Below are 21,330 nucleotides of genomic sequence, written 5' to 3'. Positions count from 1 at the left end.
CTTAGGATACTTTTGATGACTGCTTCTATTTCTTTAGGTGTTAAGGGATTATTTAGATGGTTTACCTGGTCCTGGTTTAAATTTAGTATCTGGTATCTATCTAGGAATTCATCAATTTCCTCAATATTTTTGAGCTTTGTTGAGTACAGGCTTTTGTAGTAGGATCTGATGATTCCTTGAATTTCCTCAGTTTTAGGTGTTATTTCTCCACTCCTTTCTGATTTTGTTAATTTGGATACTCTCTCTTTGCCCTCTAGTTAGTTTGGCTAAGCGTTTATCAATCTTGTTAATTTTCTCAGACTACCAGCTCTTGGTTTTGTTGATTCTTTGAATGGTTCTTTTTGTTTCGATTTCGTCTATTTCTGCCCTAAGTTTAATTATTTCTTGCTGTCTACTTCTCCTGGGTGCATCTGCTTACTTTTGTTCTAGAGCTTTGAGCTGTGCTGTCAAGTTGCTAGAGTATGCTCTCTCTAGTTTCTTTTTGGAAGCACTCAGCACCATGAGTTTTCCTCTCAGTAATGCTTTCATTGCATCCCATAAGATTGGGTATGTTGTGTTGATGCTTTCACTGAATTCTAGAAAATCTTTAAATTATTTTTTCATTTCTTCTTTGACCCTGCTAGCGTTTCATATAGCATTGTTTAGTTTCCAAGTGTTTATGGGCTTTTTGTTGTCTGTGTTGTTATTAAGGACCAGCCTCAGACCATGGTGATCTGAAAGGACTCATGGTATTATTTCAATCTTCTTATATCTATTGAAGCTTGTAAGTGGTCAATTTTTGAAAAGGTGCCATGAAGTGCTGAGAAAAAGGTTTAGTCTTTTGTTTTAGGATGATATATTCTGTAGATATTTATTAATTCCATATGGTTCATAACCTCTGCTAGTTGTTCAGTGTCCTTGTTCAGTTTTTGTTTCCATGATCTGTCCATTGGTGACAGTGGGATTTTGAGATCTCCCACTATTATTGTGTGGTGCGCAATGTATTTTTTAAGCTTAAGTAGGGATTCTTTTATGAATATAGGTACTTTTGTATTTGTAACATATATGTTAAAGATTGAGAGTTCCTCCTGACAAATTTCCCTGTAATAAGTAAAAAGTGTCCTTCATTATCTTTTTTGATACCTTTTGGTTGAAAATCAACTTTATTTGATATTAGAATGGCCATTTCAGCTTGCTTCTTGGGTCAATTTGCCTGGAAGTTTTTTTTTCCAAACTTTAACTTTGAGATAGTGTCTGTCTTTGTCCCTGAGATGAATTTTTGTATGCAGCAAAATGCTGAGTTTTGTTTATGTATCCAGTCTGAAAGCTTATATCTTTATATTGGGAAATTGAGTCCATATTATGTTAACAGAAATCAAGGAATAGTGGTTGCTCTTTCCTGCTATTTTTGCTTTTGGAGGTTGAATTCTGCCTGTATGTCTTTCTTCTTTTGATTTTCTTGCTTAGGGGTTTTCTTGTTTTTATTAGGATGTAGTTCACCTCTTTATATTGGGTTTTCCCCCTATAATTCCTTGTAGTGCTGGGTTTGTGGTGAGATATTGTTTAAATTTAGTTTGTCTTAGAATATCTTAGTCTCTCCATCTATGGTGATAGTTTTGCTAGGTATAGCAGCAGGGGCTGGCACCTGTGCTCTCTTAGGGTCTGCATGTCTGTCCAGGCTCTTCTAGCTTTCATAGTTCCTGTTGAGAAGTTGGATGTGATTCTGATTGGTCTGCCTTTATATGTTACATGGCCTATTTGCCTTACTGCTTTTAGTGTTTTTTCACTGTTTTGGGCACTTGGCCTTTTGACTATTATGTGTCAGGAGCAATTTCTTTTCTTGTCCAACCTATTTGGAATTCTGTAGGCTAGTTTTATGCTCATGGTCATCTCATTCTTAAGGGTAGGGATGTTTTCATCTACAACTTTTGAAGATATTTACTGTGACTCTAGGTTGATATTCTTCACCCTCCTCTATTCCTATTATCCTTAGGTTTTGTCTTCTCATTGTGTCCTGGATCTCCTGGACATTTTGGGTTAGGAGCTTTTCGTTTTTTGCGTCTTCTGACTGTTTTGTCTGTGTTTCCAATGTTGTCTTTGGCCCCCGAGATTATCTCTTCCATCTCTTGGAGTCTGTTGGAAATGTTTGCATCTGTGACTACTGATTTCTTTTTTAGGTTTTCTATCTCTTAAGTTGTCTCTTTTAGTGTTTTCTTTATTGTGTCTATTTCTGTTTTAAATTCCTTCTTTCATTTATCTATCTCTTTGGTTCTGTTTTCCTTTTCTTTGAGTTCTTTGAGTTCTTTAAGTGTTTTTTCTTTTTTCCTCTTTAAAAGCTTATAATTCTCTATGCTTTTTCTCCCATTCTTGTTTAAGAATCTCTATCATCATCTTGAGGTATGATTCCGTGTCTGAGTCTTCTTTTTTAGGAGTGTTTGGCATTCTGCTGTTTGCTGTGATGGGAGAGCTGGGTACTAGTGTTTTCAGGTTGTCTTGGTTTCCCTGTGGTATGTTCTTTCGCTTTCCTCTTGCGATCTTGTTGTCTGTGTTAATATGTTGTCTTGTTGTCAGTACTTGCTTCTCCCTTGTACCTGGCCTGTGTCCCTAGATCTCCTCTGTTACTGGTGGCAGATGGTCTGAGCACCCATTCTGCACTCAAAGTCCTCTGGCTGGGAATAGCCCAATGCTGGATTACTGCTAACCTGAACCAAGCGAGTGGGGGGGCACACTAGTCGCATGCTCGGCAAGGTCTCTCTGCAGAGATCTCTCTGCACCCTGGCTAGTTGAAACACCTTCTCCCCAGGCCTGTGTCCCTGGATCTCTGCTGTTCCTGCTGGCAGATGGTCTGAGCACCAGTTCTGCACTCAAATTCCTCTGGTTAGGAATAGCCTGATGATGCGTTACTAGTTCCCTGAACCAAGCAGGTAGGGCACTATCCGTGCACTTGGCAGAGATCTCTTGCAGAGGTCTCTCTGCACCCCGGCTAGTCGAAACGCCCTCTCAACAGGCTTGTGTCCCTGGATCTCTGCTGTTCCTTGTGGCAGATGGTCTCTGCTTATCTTTTCAAATGTTTTGCATTTACAAAACTGTACCAAAATCAATTTTCTCTTCCTCATTGTCAACGCTTTATTTTTGAAATTGCTTAAATTTCCTTATTATTGTTTGGTACTTTCAAACATTTAAATAATGAACATTGTATATTTTCTACCCCTGATCCATGCATTCCCAGTCTTCCTCCCCTTTAGAGCTTTTTTTTTCCAAACAGCCATATCTTGCTCTCATGACCTAATTTTGTACGTGGGATTCTGTAAATGAAGGTATAATTCCCCACCCAAGAGTAGAAGGTTATTACTAGACTTTGGAATAATTGTCCCTTTAGATCACATATATCTTTTGTGTGTTTTGAATATTGACAGCAGGCCCTCTAACACATACAAAATAGTACAGCTCAGGGTGAGCTGCATTTACCTTTTCCTGACATCAGTGATGTCAAATGTCTTTCTTTTATTTTTTTCTTAACTTTATTTTAAAAAACAAAGATAAATGTACAGATTTTAAGCATTTTTGCATAAAAGTATACAAACACATTTAATAAGGTTGTAATTAAGTATTTGTAGGTACCTATACAAACACATATGTATATATGTAACCATAATATAGGAAAAGAGGTTATTAATTTGAGGAGATAGGAGAGAAACTGGGAGGGGCTTTAGGAAAATAAGGGGTGTGACACAGTTCTCTTTTAATTAAAATATATTCTTTTTTTCATCTTTTTTTCTTGATCTTCACACAGTCTGTGGGTTGTTTCAGGGCTGTTCAGGGCTTTCTGGGGTTAGTATCTCATTATCAGTGACTACATGTTATGTCTGTTCTTTTGTGACTGAGTTATCTCACTCAGGATAATATTCTCTAGATGCATCCATTTTCTTGAGAATTTCGTTAGACAATTGTTTCTGACAGCTGAGTAGTACTCCATTGTGTAAATGTACCACAATTTTGTATATATTCATCTTCTGAAGGACATCTGGGTTCTCTCCAGCTTCTGGCTATTATAAATAGAGCTGCAACGAAAATTGTGGTGCATGTATCTTTGTTGTATGTTGGAGTATCTCTGGGGTAAATGCCCAGAAATAGAATACGTGGGTCTGCTGGTAGTACTATGTCCATATTTCTGAGGAACTGTCGGACTGATTTCCAGAGTAGTTGTATCAGTTTACAACCCCACCAGCAGTGGAGAAGTGTTCCTCTTTCTCCAAAGTCTCGCCATCATCTATTGTCATCTGAGTTTTGGACCTTGGCCAATCTGACTGGTGGAAGGTGGAATATAAGGGTTGTTTTGATTTGCATTATCCTTATGGTTAAGTATGTTGAGCACTTTCTTAGATAATTCTCAGTCATTTGATATTCCCTGATTGAGAACTTTTGTTTAAGTCTATACCCCATTTTTAATAGGGTTGTTTAATTCTCTGGTGTCTAGCTTATTGAGTTCTTTGTATACCTTGGATATTAGGACTCTATCTGATGTAGGGTTGGTAAAGATCTTTTCCAACTCTGTTGGATGCCGTTTTGTTTTCATGATAGTGTCTTTAGCCTTACAAAAACTTTGCAATCTCATTAAGTCCCATTTGTCAATCTTTAACCTTAGAGCTCGAGCGATTGGTGTTCTGTTTAAAAATTTTTCTTCTGTGCCTATGAGTTCTAAGGCTTTCCCAACATTCTCATCTATTAGTTTTAGTGTACCTTGTTTAATGTGTAGACCTTTGATCTACTTGCACTTGAGCTTTGTACAAAGAGATAAAAACGGGTCTATTCTCATTCTTCTGCATGCTGAGTGACAGTTGGCCCAACACCATTTGTTAAATAGGCTGTCCTATTTCCATTGAATGTTTACAGCTCCTTTGTCAAAAATCAGGTGACCATATACATGTGGGCTCATTTCTGTATTTTCTATTCTATTCTATTGATGCACATGCCTATTTCTGTATAAGTACCATGCTGTTTACAGGACAATTGACTTCTAATATAGCTTGAGGACAGGGTTAGTGATTCCCGCAGATATTTTCTTGTTGTTGAGGATGGATTTCTCTATTCTAGGTCTTTTGTTGGCACAAATGAAATTGCACATTGCTCTTTCTAACTCAGTGAAGAACTGGGTTGGAATTTTGATGGGGATTGCATTGAATCTGTTGATTGGTTTTGGTAAGACAGCCATTTTTAAAATATTGATCCTTCCAATCCATGAGCATGGGAAATCTTTCCATTTTCTGAGATCTTCCTTGATTTCCTTCTTTAGAGCTTTGAAGTTCTTCTTATACAGGTCCTTCATTGCTTAATTAGAGCCACACCAAGGTATTTCATAGTTTTTGTGACTATTGTGAAGGGTATCTTTTTCCTAATTTCTTTCTCCACATGTTTGTCCTTTGAATATAGGAAGGCTACTGATGTGTGTGAGTTAATTTTATATCCAGCCATTTGCTGAACTTGTTTATCAGCTGTAGGAGTTCTCTGGTGGAATTTGTGGGGTCGCATAAGTACACTATCATGTCATATGCAAATAGTGATGTTTTTACTTCTACCTTTTCAATTTGTATCCCTTTGATTTTCTTTTGCTGTCTATTGCTCCAGCCAGGACTTCCAGTACTATGTTGAGTAGGTAGGGGGAGAATGGGCAGCCTTGTAGAGTCCCTGATTTTAGTAGGATTGCTTCATGTTTTCCACCCTTAAGTTTGATGTTAGCTGTTGGTTTGCTTTATATTGCTTTTATTATGTTTAGGTATGGGCCTTGGATTCCTGTTCTTTCCATGTCTTTTAACATGAAGGGGTGTTGAATTTTGTCAAATGCTTTCTCAGCATCTAGTTAGATGTCAGTTTGGTTTTTTTCTTTGAGTTGATTCCTATGGTGGATTACATTGATGGATTTTTGTATGGTAAACCATCCCTTCATGCCAGGTATGTAGCCTGCTTAATGGTTAATGATTGTTTTGATGTTTTTTGGATTCAGTTTGCAAAGATTTTCTTGAGTATTTTTGCATCAATTTTCATAAGTGATATTGGTCTGAGGTTCTCTTTCCTTTTAGGGTCTCTGTGTGGTTTAAAAATGAGGGTTATTATAGCCTCAAAAAATGTGTTGGGTAGTTTTCCATCTGATTCCATTTCATGGAATAGTTTGGAGAGTATTGGTATTATGTAGTCAATAAGTGCCTGATAAAATTCTGCACTAAACCATTCTGGACCTGGGCTTTTTTTTTTTTTTTTTTTTTTTTTTGGTTGTGTGGCTTTTGATATCTGCCTCTATTTCTTTAGGTGTTATGAGATTATTTAGATGGTTTACCTGGACCTGATTTAACTTTAGTACCTAGTATTGGTCTAGGAATTCATCCATATCCTCCAGATTTTCCAGCTTTGCTGAGTATAGGCATTTGTAGTATGATCTGATGATTTCTTGAATTTCCTCAGTTTCAGTTGTTATTTCCCCACTTTCCTTTCTGATTATGTTAATTTGAATACTCTCTCTTTGCCCTATAGTTAGTCTGGCTAAGCGTTTATCAATCTTGTTGATTTTCTCAAAGAATCAGCTCTTGGTTTTGTTGATTCTTTCAATGGTTCTTTTTGTTTCTATTTGGTCAATTTCTGCCCTAAGTTTGATTATATCTTGCTGTCTACTCCTCTTGGGTATATCAGCTTCCTTTTGTTCTAGAGCTTTCAACTATGCTATCAAGTTACTGATGTGTGCTCTCTCCAGTTTCTTTTTGGAAGCACTCAGAGCTATGAGTTTTCCTCTCATTACTGCTTTCATTGCATCCCATAGGTTTGGATATGTTGTGTTTTTGTTTTCATTGAATTCTAGAAAATCCTTTATTTCTTTCTTTATTTCTTCCTAGACCCTGCTATTTTTTAACAGAGCATTGTTTAGTTTCCATGTGTATGTGGGCTTTTTGTTGTCTTTGTTGTTGTTAAAGACCAGCTGTAACCCATGGTGATCTGAGAGGATGCATGGGAGTATTTCAATCTTCTATCTATTGAGGCTCGTTTTGTGACCCATTATGTGGTCAATTTTTGAGAAGGTGCCATGAGGTGCAGAGAAGAAGGTATATTCTTTTTTTAGGATGATATTTTCTGTAGATATCTATTAAAACCATTTGGTTTATAACCTCTGCTAGTTTTACAGTATCCTTGTTCAGTTTTTGTTTCCCTGATATGTCCATTGGTGAGAGTGGGGTATTGAGGACTCCCACTATTATTGTGTAGGGCACAATGTATTTTTTGAGCTTTAGTAGGGTTTCTTTTATGAATACCAGTGCTTTTGTATTTGGAGAATATATGTTAAAGATTAAGAGTTCCTCCTGACAAATTTCCCATGTAATGAGTAAAAAGTGTTCTTCCTTATATTTTTGATAACTTTTGGTTGAAAAGCTGCTTTGTTCGTTATTAGAATGGTGACTCCAGCTTGCTTCTTGGGTCAATTTGCTTCGAAGGTTTCTTCCCACCCTTTTACTCTGAGATAGTGTCTGTCTTTGTGTCTGGGATGAGTTCCTTGTATGCAACAAATTGCTGGGTTTTGTTTATATATCCAGTCTGATAGCCTATGTCTTTTTATTCGGGAATTGAGTCCATATATGTTAACAGATATCAAGGAATTGTGGTTGCTTTTTCTTGCTATTTTAGTTTTGGAGGTTGAATTGTGCCTATATGTCATTCTTCTTTTGGTTTTCTTGCTTAGAAGTTTTCATGTTTTTATTGGGATGTAGTTTCCCTCGTTGTAATCAGTTTTCCACCTATAATTTCTTGTAGTGTTGGGTTTATTTTAGATATTGTATAAATTTAGTTTTGTCTTGGAATATCTTAGTCTCTCCATCTATGGTCATTGAGAGTTTTGCTGGGTATAGCAGCTTTGGCTCTCACCTGTACTCTCTTAGGGTCTGCATGATGTCTGACCAGGCTCTTCTAGCTTTCATAGTCTCTGTTGAGAATTCAGGTGTGATTCTGATTGGTCTGTCTTTACAAGTTACATGGCCATTTTCGCTTACTGCTTTTAATATTTTTTGTTTTCTTTGGGCCCTTGGCATTTTGACTGTTATGTGTCAGCAGGAGTTTGTTTTTTGATCCAATCTATTTGGAGTTCGGTAGGCTTGAAGGTCATCTCATTCTTAAGGGTAAGTAAGTTTTCGTCTTTGATTTTTTGTAAGATATTTACTGTGCCTCTTAGTTGATATCTTCGCCCTCCTCTATTCCTATTATCTTTAGGTTTTGTCTTCTCATTGTGTCCTGGATCTCCTGGACATTTGGGTTAGGAGATTTTTGGTTTTTGCATCCTCTCTGACTGTTTTGTCTATGTTTTCAATGTTGTCTTTGGCTCCCGAGATTCTCTCTTCCATCTCTTGTAGACTATTGGAAATGCTTGTATCTGTGAAAACTGATTTCTTTTATAGGTTTTCTACCTCTAAAGTTGTCTCTTTTAGTGTTTGCTTTATTGTGTCTATTTCTGTTTTAAATTCCTTCTTCCATTCCTTCATCTCTTTGGTTCTGTTTTCCTCTAGTTCTTTAAGTTCTTTGAGTGTTTTTCTTGTTTCCTCTTTAAAAGCTTTTAAATTCTTTATGCTTTTCTTCCAGTTCTTTTTTAAAGATCTATATCATCATCTTGAGGTATGATTTTGGTCTTCATCTTCTTTTTCTGGTGTGTTTGGCATTCTGCTATTTCCTGTGATGTGAGAGCTGGGTACTGGTGTTGCCAAGTTTTCTTGGTTTCCCTGGGGTATGTTCTTTCTCTTTCTTTTTGCCATTTTGTTTTCAGTCTTTTGTCCCTGGATTACTGCTTGATCACTGCTGGGTTGCTGCTGGCTCACTGCTGGTTCATGGCTGCTCCAGTCCTGTGTCCCTGAATCACCACTGGCTTACCAGTGGCTCACTGCTGTTCTGCTGGCTCACTGCTCTTCCTGGTGGTGGGTGGTCTGAGTGCAGTTCCTCACTACTTGTTGTTCAGCTTGGAATAGCCAGATGCAGGGTTACTGGTTCCCTGGAGCAAGCTGGGCAAGGAGGGGGAAAGTGGGACAGCAGGCTGGCTCACCACTGGCTCACTGCTAATCCTGGTGGCCGGTGGTCAGTCAAATGTCTTTAAACAGATTGACTTTCTTGTCTGTTTTACTCAAGGAGCTTTTACTCCAATGTTTTGATCTGTTTTTATTTGAATATCAGAAAAACAAAAGATCCACCACCGCTTATTTACATGTTTATGTCCTGTTTCTACATCAGCATTTGTGGAAGAGACAACATTTCAGCCTTTGGATGTTTTAGAGTCTTGTGTATTCACTTAGTTTCTGGATTTCTGTTTAGTTCTTCAGCTATGTGTTTATGGTATATTCCATACTTGTATGGCTGCAATTTTATAAAACTATTTGGAATAAGAAACACAATGCTTTAATTTACTTCTTCTTGATCAAATTTGTAAAAGGTGTGTGACTTCCTTTTGGTTCTTCTCTCCTATGGAGATTTTAGACATTGTTAATCTAATTACAAACCTCTTTTAATTTTTGGAAGACATTGCCTTAATCTGTTCAACCTTTTGAGTAATGAAGACTTTTTAACAATATTAACTCTTTTAATCCTTGATTTGTTGTCTATATTTCTTCAGTCTTCTTCAATATCTTACATGTTTCACAATAGGCATATTTTAGTTACTTTTCTAAATTTGTTTGTAATATGATTGAGGCAACCCAGTGGAAGAAAAAGAGTCTCCTGTAGAGTCAAAAGAGTCAGAGGCACACCCTCTCCTATATTTCAAAGTCCCTCAACCATCCCAGATAAACAACCACACATGAATGCAAAGGAACCTAGTGCAGACATGGGCAGGCTCTCTGCTTTTCAATTCAGTCTCTGTGTTACATTATGAGCCCTGCTTTGTTGATTCTGTTGGCTGTGTTCTCCTGGTATTCAAACTACTCTGGATCCTACAATACTATCTTCCAGTCTTCCATGGGTTCTACGGAAACTGCCTAATATTTGGCTGTGGGTCTATGCATCTGCTTCCATCAGCTGCTAGATAAAGTTTCTAATAAAAACTGGAATAGGTACCACTCCAGAAATATGTAAAAATATCCTTAGGAATCTGTTCATCATCTTTTTGTTGTTGCTGGGTTCTGTTGGCTTTGGTTCTACCTTATATCACTGAGACACTGAGCTTCAGGTTCCTGGCCATTCAGGCAGTGTCTGACATGAGTTATTTATCCTGGTTTAAGTCTCAAGTTATACCAGTCATTGCTTGGTCACTCACACAGATTTTTATCCCAAGCACATATTGCTGTCAGTAGAGGTTGGGGTTCCAACGTCTTTTGGCTGGATGGGTGTTCAAGCTACACCAGTAGGAGCTTTGCCTACATACAGAAGATGGCCAGTTCCTATTCCATATAGTCCATTACTAGGAATCCTCACTAATGTCACTCTCATAGATAACAGACAGTTTCCAGACCAATTGGTTTTGACAATGTCCCTATATGCTCCACTATTCGGTCTCTTTCTGTCCAGACATTCTTCACCTCCTTCCTCAAACATTTGCCTTCTTGTTTCCATCTCCACTCACGCTCTAGCCTACCCACCAAATATATTCTATTTTCCCTTCCCAGGGATATTCATGTGACTCCCACCCTAGAGCTATACTTTTTAATTAGGCCCTCTGGGTTTGTGGATTATAATATGATTATCATTTATTTTACAGCAAATAACCATGTATAAGGAAGTACATGTCCTGTTTGTCTTACTGGATCTAGGATGCCTCACTCTGGATATATTCTAGTTCCATTCATTTGCCTGCAATTTTCACAATGTCATATTTATAACACCTGAGTAATATTTCATTGTGTAAATGTACCACACTGTTTATCCATTCTTTAGTTGAGAAATGGCTAGGTTATTCCACTCTCCGGCTTTTATACATAAAGCCACTTTAAACTAATTGAGAAAGTGTCCTTGTAGTAGGATAGACTATCCTTTGGGTATATGCCTAAGAGTGGTATAGGTGGATCTTGAGGTATATCAATTTCCAATTTTTTGTGGACCCATAATAATTATTTCTATAATTGCTGTACAAATTTGAACTTCTTTCATCCATATAGAAGTGTCCCCATTGCTCCATCTTCTCACCATCATGAGCTGTCACTTGTACATTTAATCTTAGCTGTCCTGACATGTCTTAGATGGATTCTCAAAGTAGTTTTGATTTGCATTTTTCTAATGGTTAAGAAGGTTAAATATTATTTTAAGTGTTTTTTGGTTTTTTAATATGTGTCTGTCAAGAATTCTCTATTTAGATATGTATCTCATTTTTTAAAAATGTAGATTGTGTGTTTTCTTGCTGCCTAGTATCATCAGGCCTGCATATATTTTAGACAGTTCATTCTTTGTCAGACTAAGAGTTGGTATAAATCAGTTCTCATTATGTAAACTGACATTTTGACCTTTTGAAGTTGTCCGTTGCCTTGCAGAACCATTTTTGTTTCATGAGATCTCATTTACTAATTGTTGATCTTAGTACCTACACTATCAATGCTCTATCTAGGAAATTGTTTTCTGTGCTAATATGTGAAAGGCTGTTTCCTAATTTTCCTTCCATCAAATTCAGTGTGTCTGGTTTAATGACTATTAATTGTACAGGGTGATATATATGGATCTATTCACCATTTTTAACATAAAGACATCCAGATTAAATGGCACCATTTTTGAAGATGCTTCTTTTTCTTTTGATATTGTATTTCTGGCTTCCTTATTAAAAATCAGTGGTTCACAGGTGTGTGAATTTATTTCCGGATCTTCAGTTCTTTTCCATTGTGAAACATGTGTGATTTCATGAAAATAGTTTGTGGGTTTAATTACTATAGTACTGTGCTGCAATTTAAAATTAAGGATGGTGACAGTTTTTGATGTTATTTTACTGTTTATTATGTTAATTCTACAGATTCATGACTATGGGAGATCATTCCTTCCTTAAATAGCTTCTTATATTTTTTTATTCAAAGACTTAAAGTTTTATGATAAAAATTTATGGCTTTATTTCTTGGTTAACAAAACATATTTTATATTTTTGTGCCTATCATGAACTGTGTTGTTTTCTTGATTTTTTTCCTCAATCTATTTCTCTTTTTTATATAGAAAGCCTGCTAATTCTTTTGAGTTAATCTTGTGGCCCTCTACATGCCTGAAAGTTTTTTATATGTCATAGGAGTTCCCTGATTTAGGTTGCTTATATATGTAATAATATCTTCTGCAAATAATAATATCTTGAATTTTTGTTTTCTATTTTATATCCTTTGTTCTCCTGCAGGTATCATTTTAACTAAACAATTTTATTCTTAAAAAAAAAAAACAAACATAAATATACAAATTTTAAAAGATTTTTTACATAAATCTATATGAATATATTTTAACAACTTTATTTTATAAAACAAAGATAAATGTACAGATTTTAAGCATTTTTGCATAAAATTATGCAACACATTTTTGTCAGTACTTGTTTCTTTTTTTTCAAGGTTTGATAGTGTGATAAAGATCCCACCAGTAACAATGAGCATAAAGTACACGTAAAACGAGATGCAACCTGGAAATAGTCAAAGTTTTCTTGTTGTGTAAAGATTTTTTTTTTACAATAAGCAGACAGTACATGTAATAAAGGGTACAACCCGGAATTTGTCAATGTGTTCTTGGTGGATAAGGATTGAGCATGACTCTTTTTTTTTGCTTTGTTTTGTTTTCTTTTTTTCTTGGACTTCATACAGTCTGTGAGTTGTTTCTGGGGCAGTGCGAGCTTCTGGGGTTAGCATGCCACTATCAGTGACTGCATATTTTTATACAGTACTTGATTTTTTAAAGGTTTGATAGTATCTATTAAAATATCACTAGTTGAAATGAGCATAAAGTACATGTAAAGCAAAACATAACATGGAAAGAACGAAAGTATTCTAGAAGTATAAATATTAAAAATAATGATTTTTAAGTACCAAGAATTGCCACAAGGCTACATTATTAGCTCTTGAATTTTTAATGATTTAATGTCTAGGTATAACACACACTAGGAGGGTGATATACACTTATTTTTATTTTTCTTATACAAAAGCCTAAGGCTTACAATTTTTTGGCCTTACTTTTTTTTTCTTTTTTTTTTTTCTTTACTTTTTGTTTCATTTTTGAGCTTCATGTAGTCTGTGAGTTGTTTCTTGGGGATTCAGAGCTTTCTGGAGCCAGTAGGCAATTTTTTGTGACTGCATATTATGTCTCTTTATTTGTGACTAGGATACCTCACTCAGGATAATATTTTCTAGATCCATCCATTTGCTTAGGAATTTCATAAAGTCATTGTTTCTAATAACTGAGTAGTACTCTATTATGTATATGTATCACAGTTTCTGTATCCATTTATCTACTAAAGGACATCTGGGAACATTCCAGCTTCTTGATACTAAAATTAAAGCAGTTATGAACATGGTGGAGCATGGGTCCTTATTATATGTTGGAGAATCTTTGGCGTAAATGCCCAGAAGTGTAATAACTGGGTCCTTGGGTAGTACTATGACCAATTTTCTGAGGAACAACCAGACTGATTTCCACAGTGGTTTTAGGAGTTTGCAATTCCACAAAAAAATGGAGAAGTGTTCCTCTTTCTCCACATCCTCGCCAGCATCTGCTGTCATCTGAATTTATGATCTTGGCCAATCTGACTGATGTAAGGTGGAATCTCAGGGTTGTTTTGATTTGCATTTCCCTGATGACTAGGGATGTTGAGCATGTCCTTGGGTGCTTCTCGGCCATTTGATATTCCTTATTTGAAAATTCTTTGTTTAGCTCTGTACCCAATTTTTAATAGAATTTTTTGATTCCCTGGAGCCTAATTTCTTCAGTTCTTTGTATATATAGCATTTTAGACCTTTATCAGATGTGGGATTCGTAAAGATCTTTTCCTAATCTGTTGGCTGCTGTTTTGTTTTCTTGACAGTCTCCTTAGCCTTACAAAAATTTTGCAATCTCATGGAGTCCTATTTATTGATTCTTGACCTTAAAGCATAAGCCACTGGTGTTCTGTTCAGAAAGTTTTCCCCATGCCAATGTGTTCTAAATTTTCCTCACTTTCTCATACAAGAGTTTCCATTCATCTGGTTTTATGTGAAGATCTTTGGTCCACTTGAAGTTGAGCTTTGTACAAAAAGATAAGAAAGGATCAATGTTCATTCTTCTCCATGCTGAATGGCAGTTGAACCAACACCATTGGTTGAAGAGGCTGTCCATTTTCCATTGAATGTTTTCACCTCCTCTTTTAAAGATTATGTGACCATATGTGTGAGAGTTCATTTCTAAATCTTCTATTCTGCTCCAATGATCTACATGCCTATATCTGTACCAGTACCATACATTTTTCAATGCAATTGCTTTGTAATATAGCTTGAGGTAAAGGATGGTACTTCCTGTAGAAGTTATCTTGTGGTTGATAATGGATTTCACTCTTCTGGGTTTTTTGTTATTCCACATGAATTTGCAAATTGCTCTTTCCAACTCTATGAAGAATTGAGTAGGAATTTTGATGGGGATTTCAATGAATGGATAGATTGGTTTTGATAAAATGGACCTTTTTTATAATGTTGATCCTTCCAATCTATGAACATGGGAAATCATTCCATTTTCTGAAACCTTCTTCAATTTTCTTCTTCAGAGACTTGAAGTTCTTTTCATACAGATCATTCACTTGCTTAGTTAGGGTCACACCAAGGTATTTCATATTATTTGTGACTGTTGTGAAGAGTATCTTTTACAAAATTTCTTTCGCAGCATATTTGTCTTTTGAGTAGAGGAAGGCTACTGATTTATTTGAGTTACTTTTATATCCAGCCACTTTGCTGAAGTTGTTAATCAGCAGTAAAAGTTCTCTGGTGAAATTTTTGAGGTCACTTAAATATACTATCATGTTATCAACAAATAGTGATATTTTGATTTCTTCCTTTGTAATTAATATCCCTATTACTTCCTTTTGATATCCAATTTCTCTGTCCAGAACTTGCAGTACTATATTGAATAGGTAGTAGGAGAGTAGGCTACCTAGTCTATTCCCTCATTTTAGTGGGATTGCTTGAAGGTCCTTTAGTTTGACATTACCTATTGGTTTGTTGTGAATTGCTTATATTATGTTTAGATATGGGCCTTGGATTTCTGCCCTTTACAAGATTTTTAATATAAAGGGGTGTTGAATTTTTTCAAATGCTTCCTCGGCATCTAGTGAGTTGATCATGTGGTTTTGTTTCCTTTGAGTTTGTTTATATGGTGAATTATGTTCATGAAATTGTGTATATTGAACCATCTCTGAATCCCAGAGATGAAGCCTTGATCACGCTGAAAGATTGTTTTGATGTGTTTGTGGATTCAGTTTTCAAGAATTTTAATGAGTAATTTTGCATCAATGTTCATGAGACAGATTGGACTGAAATCCTCTCTCTTTGCAGGTCTTTATTTATGAACAACTTTATTTTTAAAAACAAAGATAAGTGAACAAATTTTAAGCATTATTGCATGAAAGAATACGAATACATTTTTGTCAGTGCTTGGTTTTTTTTTTTTAAAGTTTTATAGTGTGCATTAAGATCTTGTTAGTAACAATGAGCACAGAGTACATGTAAACAGGATGTAACCTGAAATTAGTCAATGTTTTCTTGGTGTGTAAGGATTAAGCATAATGGTTTTTTCATCTTTTTTTTTTTTTTTGATTGAACTTAATATAGTCTGAAACCTGCTTCTGGGGTGTTCAGAGCTTTCTGGGGTTAGTATTCAATTATCAGTGACTGCATATTATGTCTGTTCTTTTGTGACTGGGTTATCTCACTCAGGATGATATTCTCTAGATGCATCCATTTTCTTAAGAATTTAATAAAGTCATCGTTTCTGATAGCTGAGTAGTACTCCATTGTGTAAATATACCGTAATTTTTGTGTCCATTCATCTACTGAAGGACATATGGGTTCTTTCCAGATTCTGGGAATTATAAATAGGGCTAATATGAATATTAAGACGGAATCTCAGGGTTGTTTGATTTGCATTTCTCTGATGGCTAATAATGTTGAGCACTTCCTTAGATGCTTCTCAGCCATTCAATATTCTTAAATTGAGAACATGTGTTCTAGCTCTGTACCCCATTGTTAATAGGGTTGATTGGTTCTCTGGTGTCTAGCTTCTTGAGTTCTTTGCATACCTTGGATATTAGGCCTCTATCTGATGTGGGCTTTGTAAAGATGTTTTCCCACTAAGTTTGTTGCCATTTTGTTTTCTTGACAGTGTCCTTAGCCTTTCAGAACCATTGCAATATCATTAAGTCCCATTTGTCAATCTTTGATTTTAGAGCATGAGCCGTTGTTGTTCTCTTCATGAAATTTTCTCCTGTACCTATGTGTTCTAAGGTTTTCCCTACTTTCTCTTTTAATAGTTTCAGTGTACCTGGTTTCATGTGGAGATCGTTGATCCACTTGCACTTGAGTTTTGTATATCTCCTTGTAGGTCTTGTGTAGTTTAGGAATGAGAGTTTCTGCGGCTTTCAACAATGAGTTGAGTAGTGGTTCATCTGGCTCCCTTTTGTGGAAATTTTGGAGCATATTGTTATTAGCTCTTCAGTGAATATCTGATAAAATTCTGCAGGGAACCCATCTAGTCCTGGATTATTTTTATTGGGGGAAAGGCTTTTGATGGCTGCTACTATTTCTTTATGTGTTGTTGGATTGCTTAGATAGCTTGTCTGATCATCACTTAACTTTAGTAACTGGTATCTATCTAGAAATTTGTCCATTTCTTCCAGGTTTACAGTTTCGTTGAGAATAGGCGTTTGTAGTAGGATCTGATAAATTCTTGAATTTCCTCAGTTTCTCTCATTATCTCTCCCCTTTCATTTCTGATTTTGTTAATTTTGATACTCTCTCTGTGCCCTCTAGTTAGTCTGGCTAAGAGTTTGTCCATCTAGTAGATTTTCTCAAAGCTTCTGGTTTGGTTTATTCTTTGTATGATTATTTTTCTCTACTGGCCATTTCTGCCATGGTTTTGATTATTTCCAGCCAACTATTGCTCTTGGGTGTATCTTCTTCTTTTTGTTCTAGAGCTTTCATGTGTGCTGTCAAGCTGCCAGTGTATGCTTTCTCCAATTTCTTTTTGTAAGTACAAAGAGCTATGAGATTTTTTTTCAGTACTGCTTTCATTGTATCCCATTTGTTTTGTATTTGTACTTTGATTTTCATTAAATTCTGAAAAGTCTTTAATTTCTTTCTTTATTTCTTCCTTGACTAGCCTATTGTTGTTGATAGAGCATTGTTCAGCTTCCATGTGTATGTGGGCTTTTTGTTGTCTTTTTTATGATTAAATTCCTGCCTTAGTCCATGGTGATCTGATAGGATGCATGAGAATATTTCAATCTTCTTATATGTGATGAATCTTGTTTTGTGACTTTACATTTAATATTTGAAAAGTTACAGTGAGGAGCTGAGAAGAAGGTATATTATTTTGTTTTAGGATGAAATGATCTCCAGATGCCTGTTGTTTCCAATTGGTTCATAACCTCTGCTAATGTCGCTGTGTCTCTGTTCAGTATCTGATTCCATGATCGGTCTATTGAAGAAAGTGGGATTTTGAAGTCTCCCAATATTATTGTGTATGGTGCAATATATTTTTGAGCTTTTTAGGGTTTCTTTTATGAATTTGGATGCTCTTGTATTTGGAGCATAGATGTTCAGGATTGAGAGTTCATCTTGATAGAATTTTTTCCTTTAATGTGTAAAAATTGTTTTTTCTTATCTTTTTGATAAAATTTTGTTAAAGTCTACTTTATTCAATATTAAAATTGCTATTGCAGGTTTTCTTCTTGCTATTTACTTGGAAGCTTTTTCCAGCCTTTTACTCTGAGGTGGTGTCTGCCTTTGTCTCTGAGATCAGTTTCCTGAATGCAGCAAAATATTGAATCCTACTTACATATTCAATCTGAGAATCTATTTCTTCTTGGGGGAACTGAGTCCATTGATGTTAAAATATATTAAGGAATAGTGATTCTTGTTTCCTGTTATGTTTGTTTCTTGAGGTATAATTATGTTTGTGTCTTTCTTTTTTCAGTTATCTTGCATAGTTATTTTCTTGGTTTCCCTAGAATATAGATTCCCTCTCTGTGTGATAATAGATGGGGTTTCCATTATTATCTGTGTACAGCTGGATTTGTGGTCAGATATTGTATATAATTAGATTTGTTCTGCACTATCTAGGTCTCTCTATCTATGGTTATTGAGTTTTTTGGTGGATATAGTAACATGGACTGGCATTTCTGTTCTCTTAGAGTCTCTATGATGTCTATCCAGGATCTTCAAGCTTTCCTAGTCTCTGTTGAGAAGTCAGGTGTAGTTCTTTTTGGTGTGCCTTTATATATTACTTGTCTTTTTAAATTTATCTACTTTCCTCTTGCCATCTTGTTATCTGTGATTATAGGTGATCTTCTTATCACTGACTGGCACCTGTCTCTCCTGTAGATCTTATGACTTGGCCATTTCTCTAGTCCTAAAAGGACACCTTTCAAGAGAGCACCTCAAGGTCTGTGCTCTGAAAACTCCTGGTGATATTTCCCTGGATTGTGTCCCAGGCTCTCTGCTGGTCCAGGTGTAATATCACCTGTGCAGCTGATCTGGGGACACAGGCTTTGCCTGGCAGATCCAGAGTCCTGATGACAGAGACCCAGCCCTCACTGTGGGCTGAAAAGGCTCCTTCAGGTTTCTATTTGCTATAAAGCACATTTGGTTTATATCATCTCTTATCTCCAGTATTTTTTGAGATTTTGTCTCAGTGTGTCTGTATTTGTGTGTGTGTGTGTGTGTGTGTGAGTGTGTGTGTGTGTGTGTGTGTGTGTGTGTGTGTGTGTGTGTGATATAGGTCTGCTGCTCTCATGGATAAGCTCTATGATAAATGTTTGATATGCAGAAAAATAATGAAAGCCACAGAATCATACAGTTAGAGAAAGAGGGGAGAGATAAAGTAACCAGGTTTATTTGCATCTCTGTTACTTATAGTGCAAGTTCTGAATGTTTTTTCTCAGCTCCATCCATTCTTACAAAAGTACCAACTTGGAACATGCACCAATGAGGAGAATGTTGTGAACAAGGAGGTTTCTGCCACCAAGCTTGACATCCTTAATTACCAGTCTCAGCCAGGCATCACCAGCGCTCAAGTGAAAGTTGGCGAGTTTATCTTTGAATCTCACAGTGTTCAGCATTTTTCCCTAAATGACAAAATTCTAACATGGGGTGAACACCATAATAAGGTGAGTATTTTTGAGGGTGGGACCATAAGCTGTTCCAAATGTGGAATTCCTCAAAGAGCAGGGTTGCCAGAAGTCATCACCTTTTGGCCTAAGAAGAACAAACTGATTTAATTGCCAATAGTTATCTGATTCTGTGCCCACAATATTAAGGAAGAATTAATGTTTAGAGGCTATATGCTTTTAACCTTCATCACTGGGTTCCAGTTCAGTACCTGACTATTTGTGTGGAACCCCAGCAAGTTATCTTGTTCCTCTCTATTTCTATTAGAGTTATGTCTTTGACGCACTCTGTCAAATCATTCTCTGATTGATCATCTTATATGCGCCTCAATTAGAAGTTACTTTCTAGCAAGGTGAGTTTCCTTCTACAAACTAATTTTACCTTTCTTTTTTAGGATTAAGGATGTGCTAAAAGCTAACCCATACCAGAACTAAAAAAGTATTTTAGAATAAATAACAGAATCATAGGGTACATAAACTGATTAAATACACTGGACAGATATTTCTAAATTTAAAATTTAAAGCTATATTCACACCTACCCCCTTAATTTGGAACTGTTCACCCGAAATACCTCACTGATAGGATTAAAATAGTAATAGTAATAGTAATGGGAAACATTTTGGTCTTCAATGGATCCAGTACATTTTCTCCAGTGGAAGACACTGGGCATATCAAAAACAACAATGCAGGTCTCATGTCCAGGAGTAATTTGCCGGAAAAATATTTATATGAATACTTTATGTGGTCACAGTTTGGTGGGTTTTGTTTTGATTTGTTTTTCTTTTTGTGCTGTTGTATTTGTTTTTCTATGTTTCTAGTGACTGTTATTTTATTGGGATTGTAGGTTGTTCTTTGAGAAAAAACATAAATTTGGGTGGACTAGGAAGACCAAAGGATCTAGACAGAATTAGGGGAAGGGAAGTATATGATCAACCTATATTTAAAGATTCAAAATCATTTTAACTATAACAAAATATTAGTTTGAAATATAATAAAAATAACAGCTGAATAACATAATAAAACAAGAGTTTGAAAGGGAGAGAGAGGAGAGAGAGAGAGAAAGAGAGAGAGAGAGAGAGAGAGAGAGAGAGAGAGAGAGAGAGAGAAGAAAGAGAGAGAAAAGGAAGAGAGACACGTGCACTTTGGCTTTTCACTCTCTAAAAACATGGAAATTCTTGATAATTACAGTACAAAAAGGTACTGCTGCAATCTACCATCTCACTGCTGATACTGACTGTCATGTACTGACTCTCTTCTCTCCCATGCCTTTAATACAGTCTCCTACTGCTGTCTGCAGTCAGAGTTGTCATCTTGGATTTAGGAAAACACCTGTTCGAGGGAGACCATCCTGTTGTTTTGATTGTCTCCCATGTCCACATGGAGAGATTGCAAATGAAACAGGTAGAAATTTTTGGAAGTGATTCTAAATACAAAAAAAAAATCTATAAGTGGCTCTGAATGTGGAAATTTCAAGAAATATTTCTGAGTGTAGGCATTTTGAGAAATGATTCTAGATGTGGGAATGATTCACAGCAGGACAAGGGTGGGTAAAACAAAGCCTGAAGTCACAGTTACAGTAATATAGCTAACACCTATTCATTTAAAACAACTTCTTGCTGGATGAAGGTGGCAAAAATTTTAATCCTAGCACTCAGTGGGTGGATCTCTGTAATCAAGTTCAGCCTGGTCCTCAGAAGGAGTTAGAGTACAGGTAGGGCTACACAGAAAAATCCTGTCCTGAGAAACAAAGAAAAAAACAAATAAAAATCTTAATCTCCACCCAGGCTGGATGTTCACCTTTCAGAGTGCAGGATTACAGGTGTGCAGTATGGTGTCTTGCTGTAATCATATTTCTAAATAAAGACAGGTCCCAGGCAAGTGTCTTTGAGAGGGAATAAAGTCTCAGCTTAGTGAATTAGACTTCCCGTTTCACTGCATATGCCTTAAATATTCAAAGATCTACCTCTACCTGTTTCTTTATTACAAAAGACATTTTGTGAAGATTACCAAATCTTTCTGTAAAACAATAGTAAACTCCAGTAACTTAAAT

At 36.1% G+C, this 21,330-nt stretch overlaps 1 protein-coding gene across 1 annotated transcript in view; it reads left to right on the top strand.

Moving 5' to 3' along the window:
• LOC308419113 (vomeronasal type-2 receptor 26-like) overlaps positions 1 to 21,330 on the top strand; it is a gene marked incomplete at both ends in the record, with an annotated part of 49,251 nt that overhangs the window by 16,989 nt on the left and 10,932 nt on the right. The window contains 2 exons of the mRNA XM_080914693.1: positions 19,055 to 19,279; positions 20,558 to 20,681. Of these exons, the coding sequence (XP_080770819.1) occupies positions 19,055 to 19,279; positions 20,558 to 20,681 (349 nt within the window). The remainder of the gene's footprint in view (positions 1 to 19,054; positions 19,280 to 20,557; positions 20,682 to 21,330) is intronic.

Source organism: Micromys minutus (genome assembly GCF_963924665.1).
Source record: "Micromys minutus genome assembly, chromosome: 3".
In the NCBI taxonomy this organism is placed as follows: domain Eukaryota; kingdom Metazoa; phylum Chordata; class Mammalia; order Rodentia; family Muridae; genus Micromys; species Micromys minutus.
The sequence above is the reverse complement of the archived record's forward strand: the minus strand, read 5'-3'. Positions and strand labels throughout refer to the sequence as shown.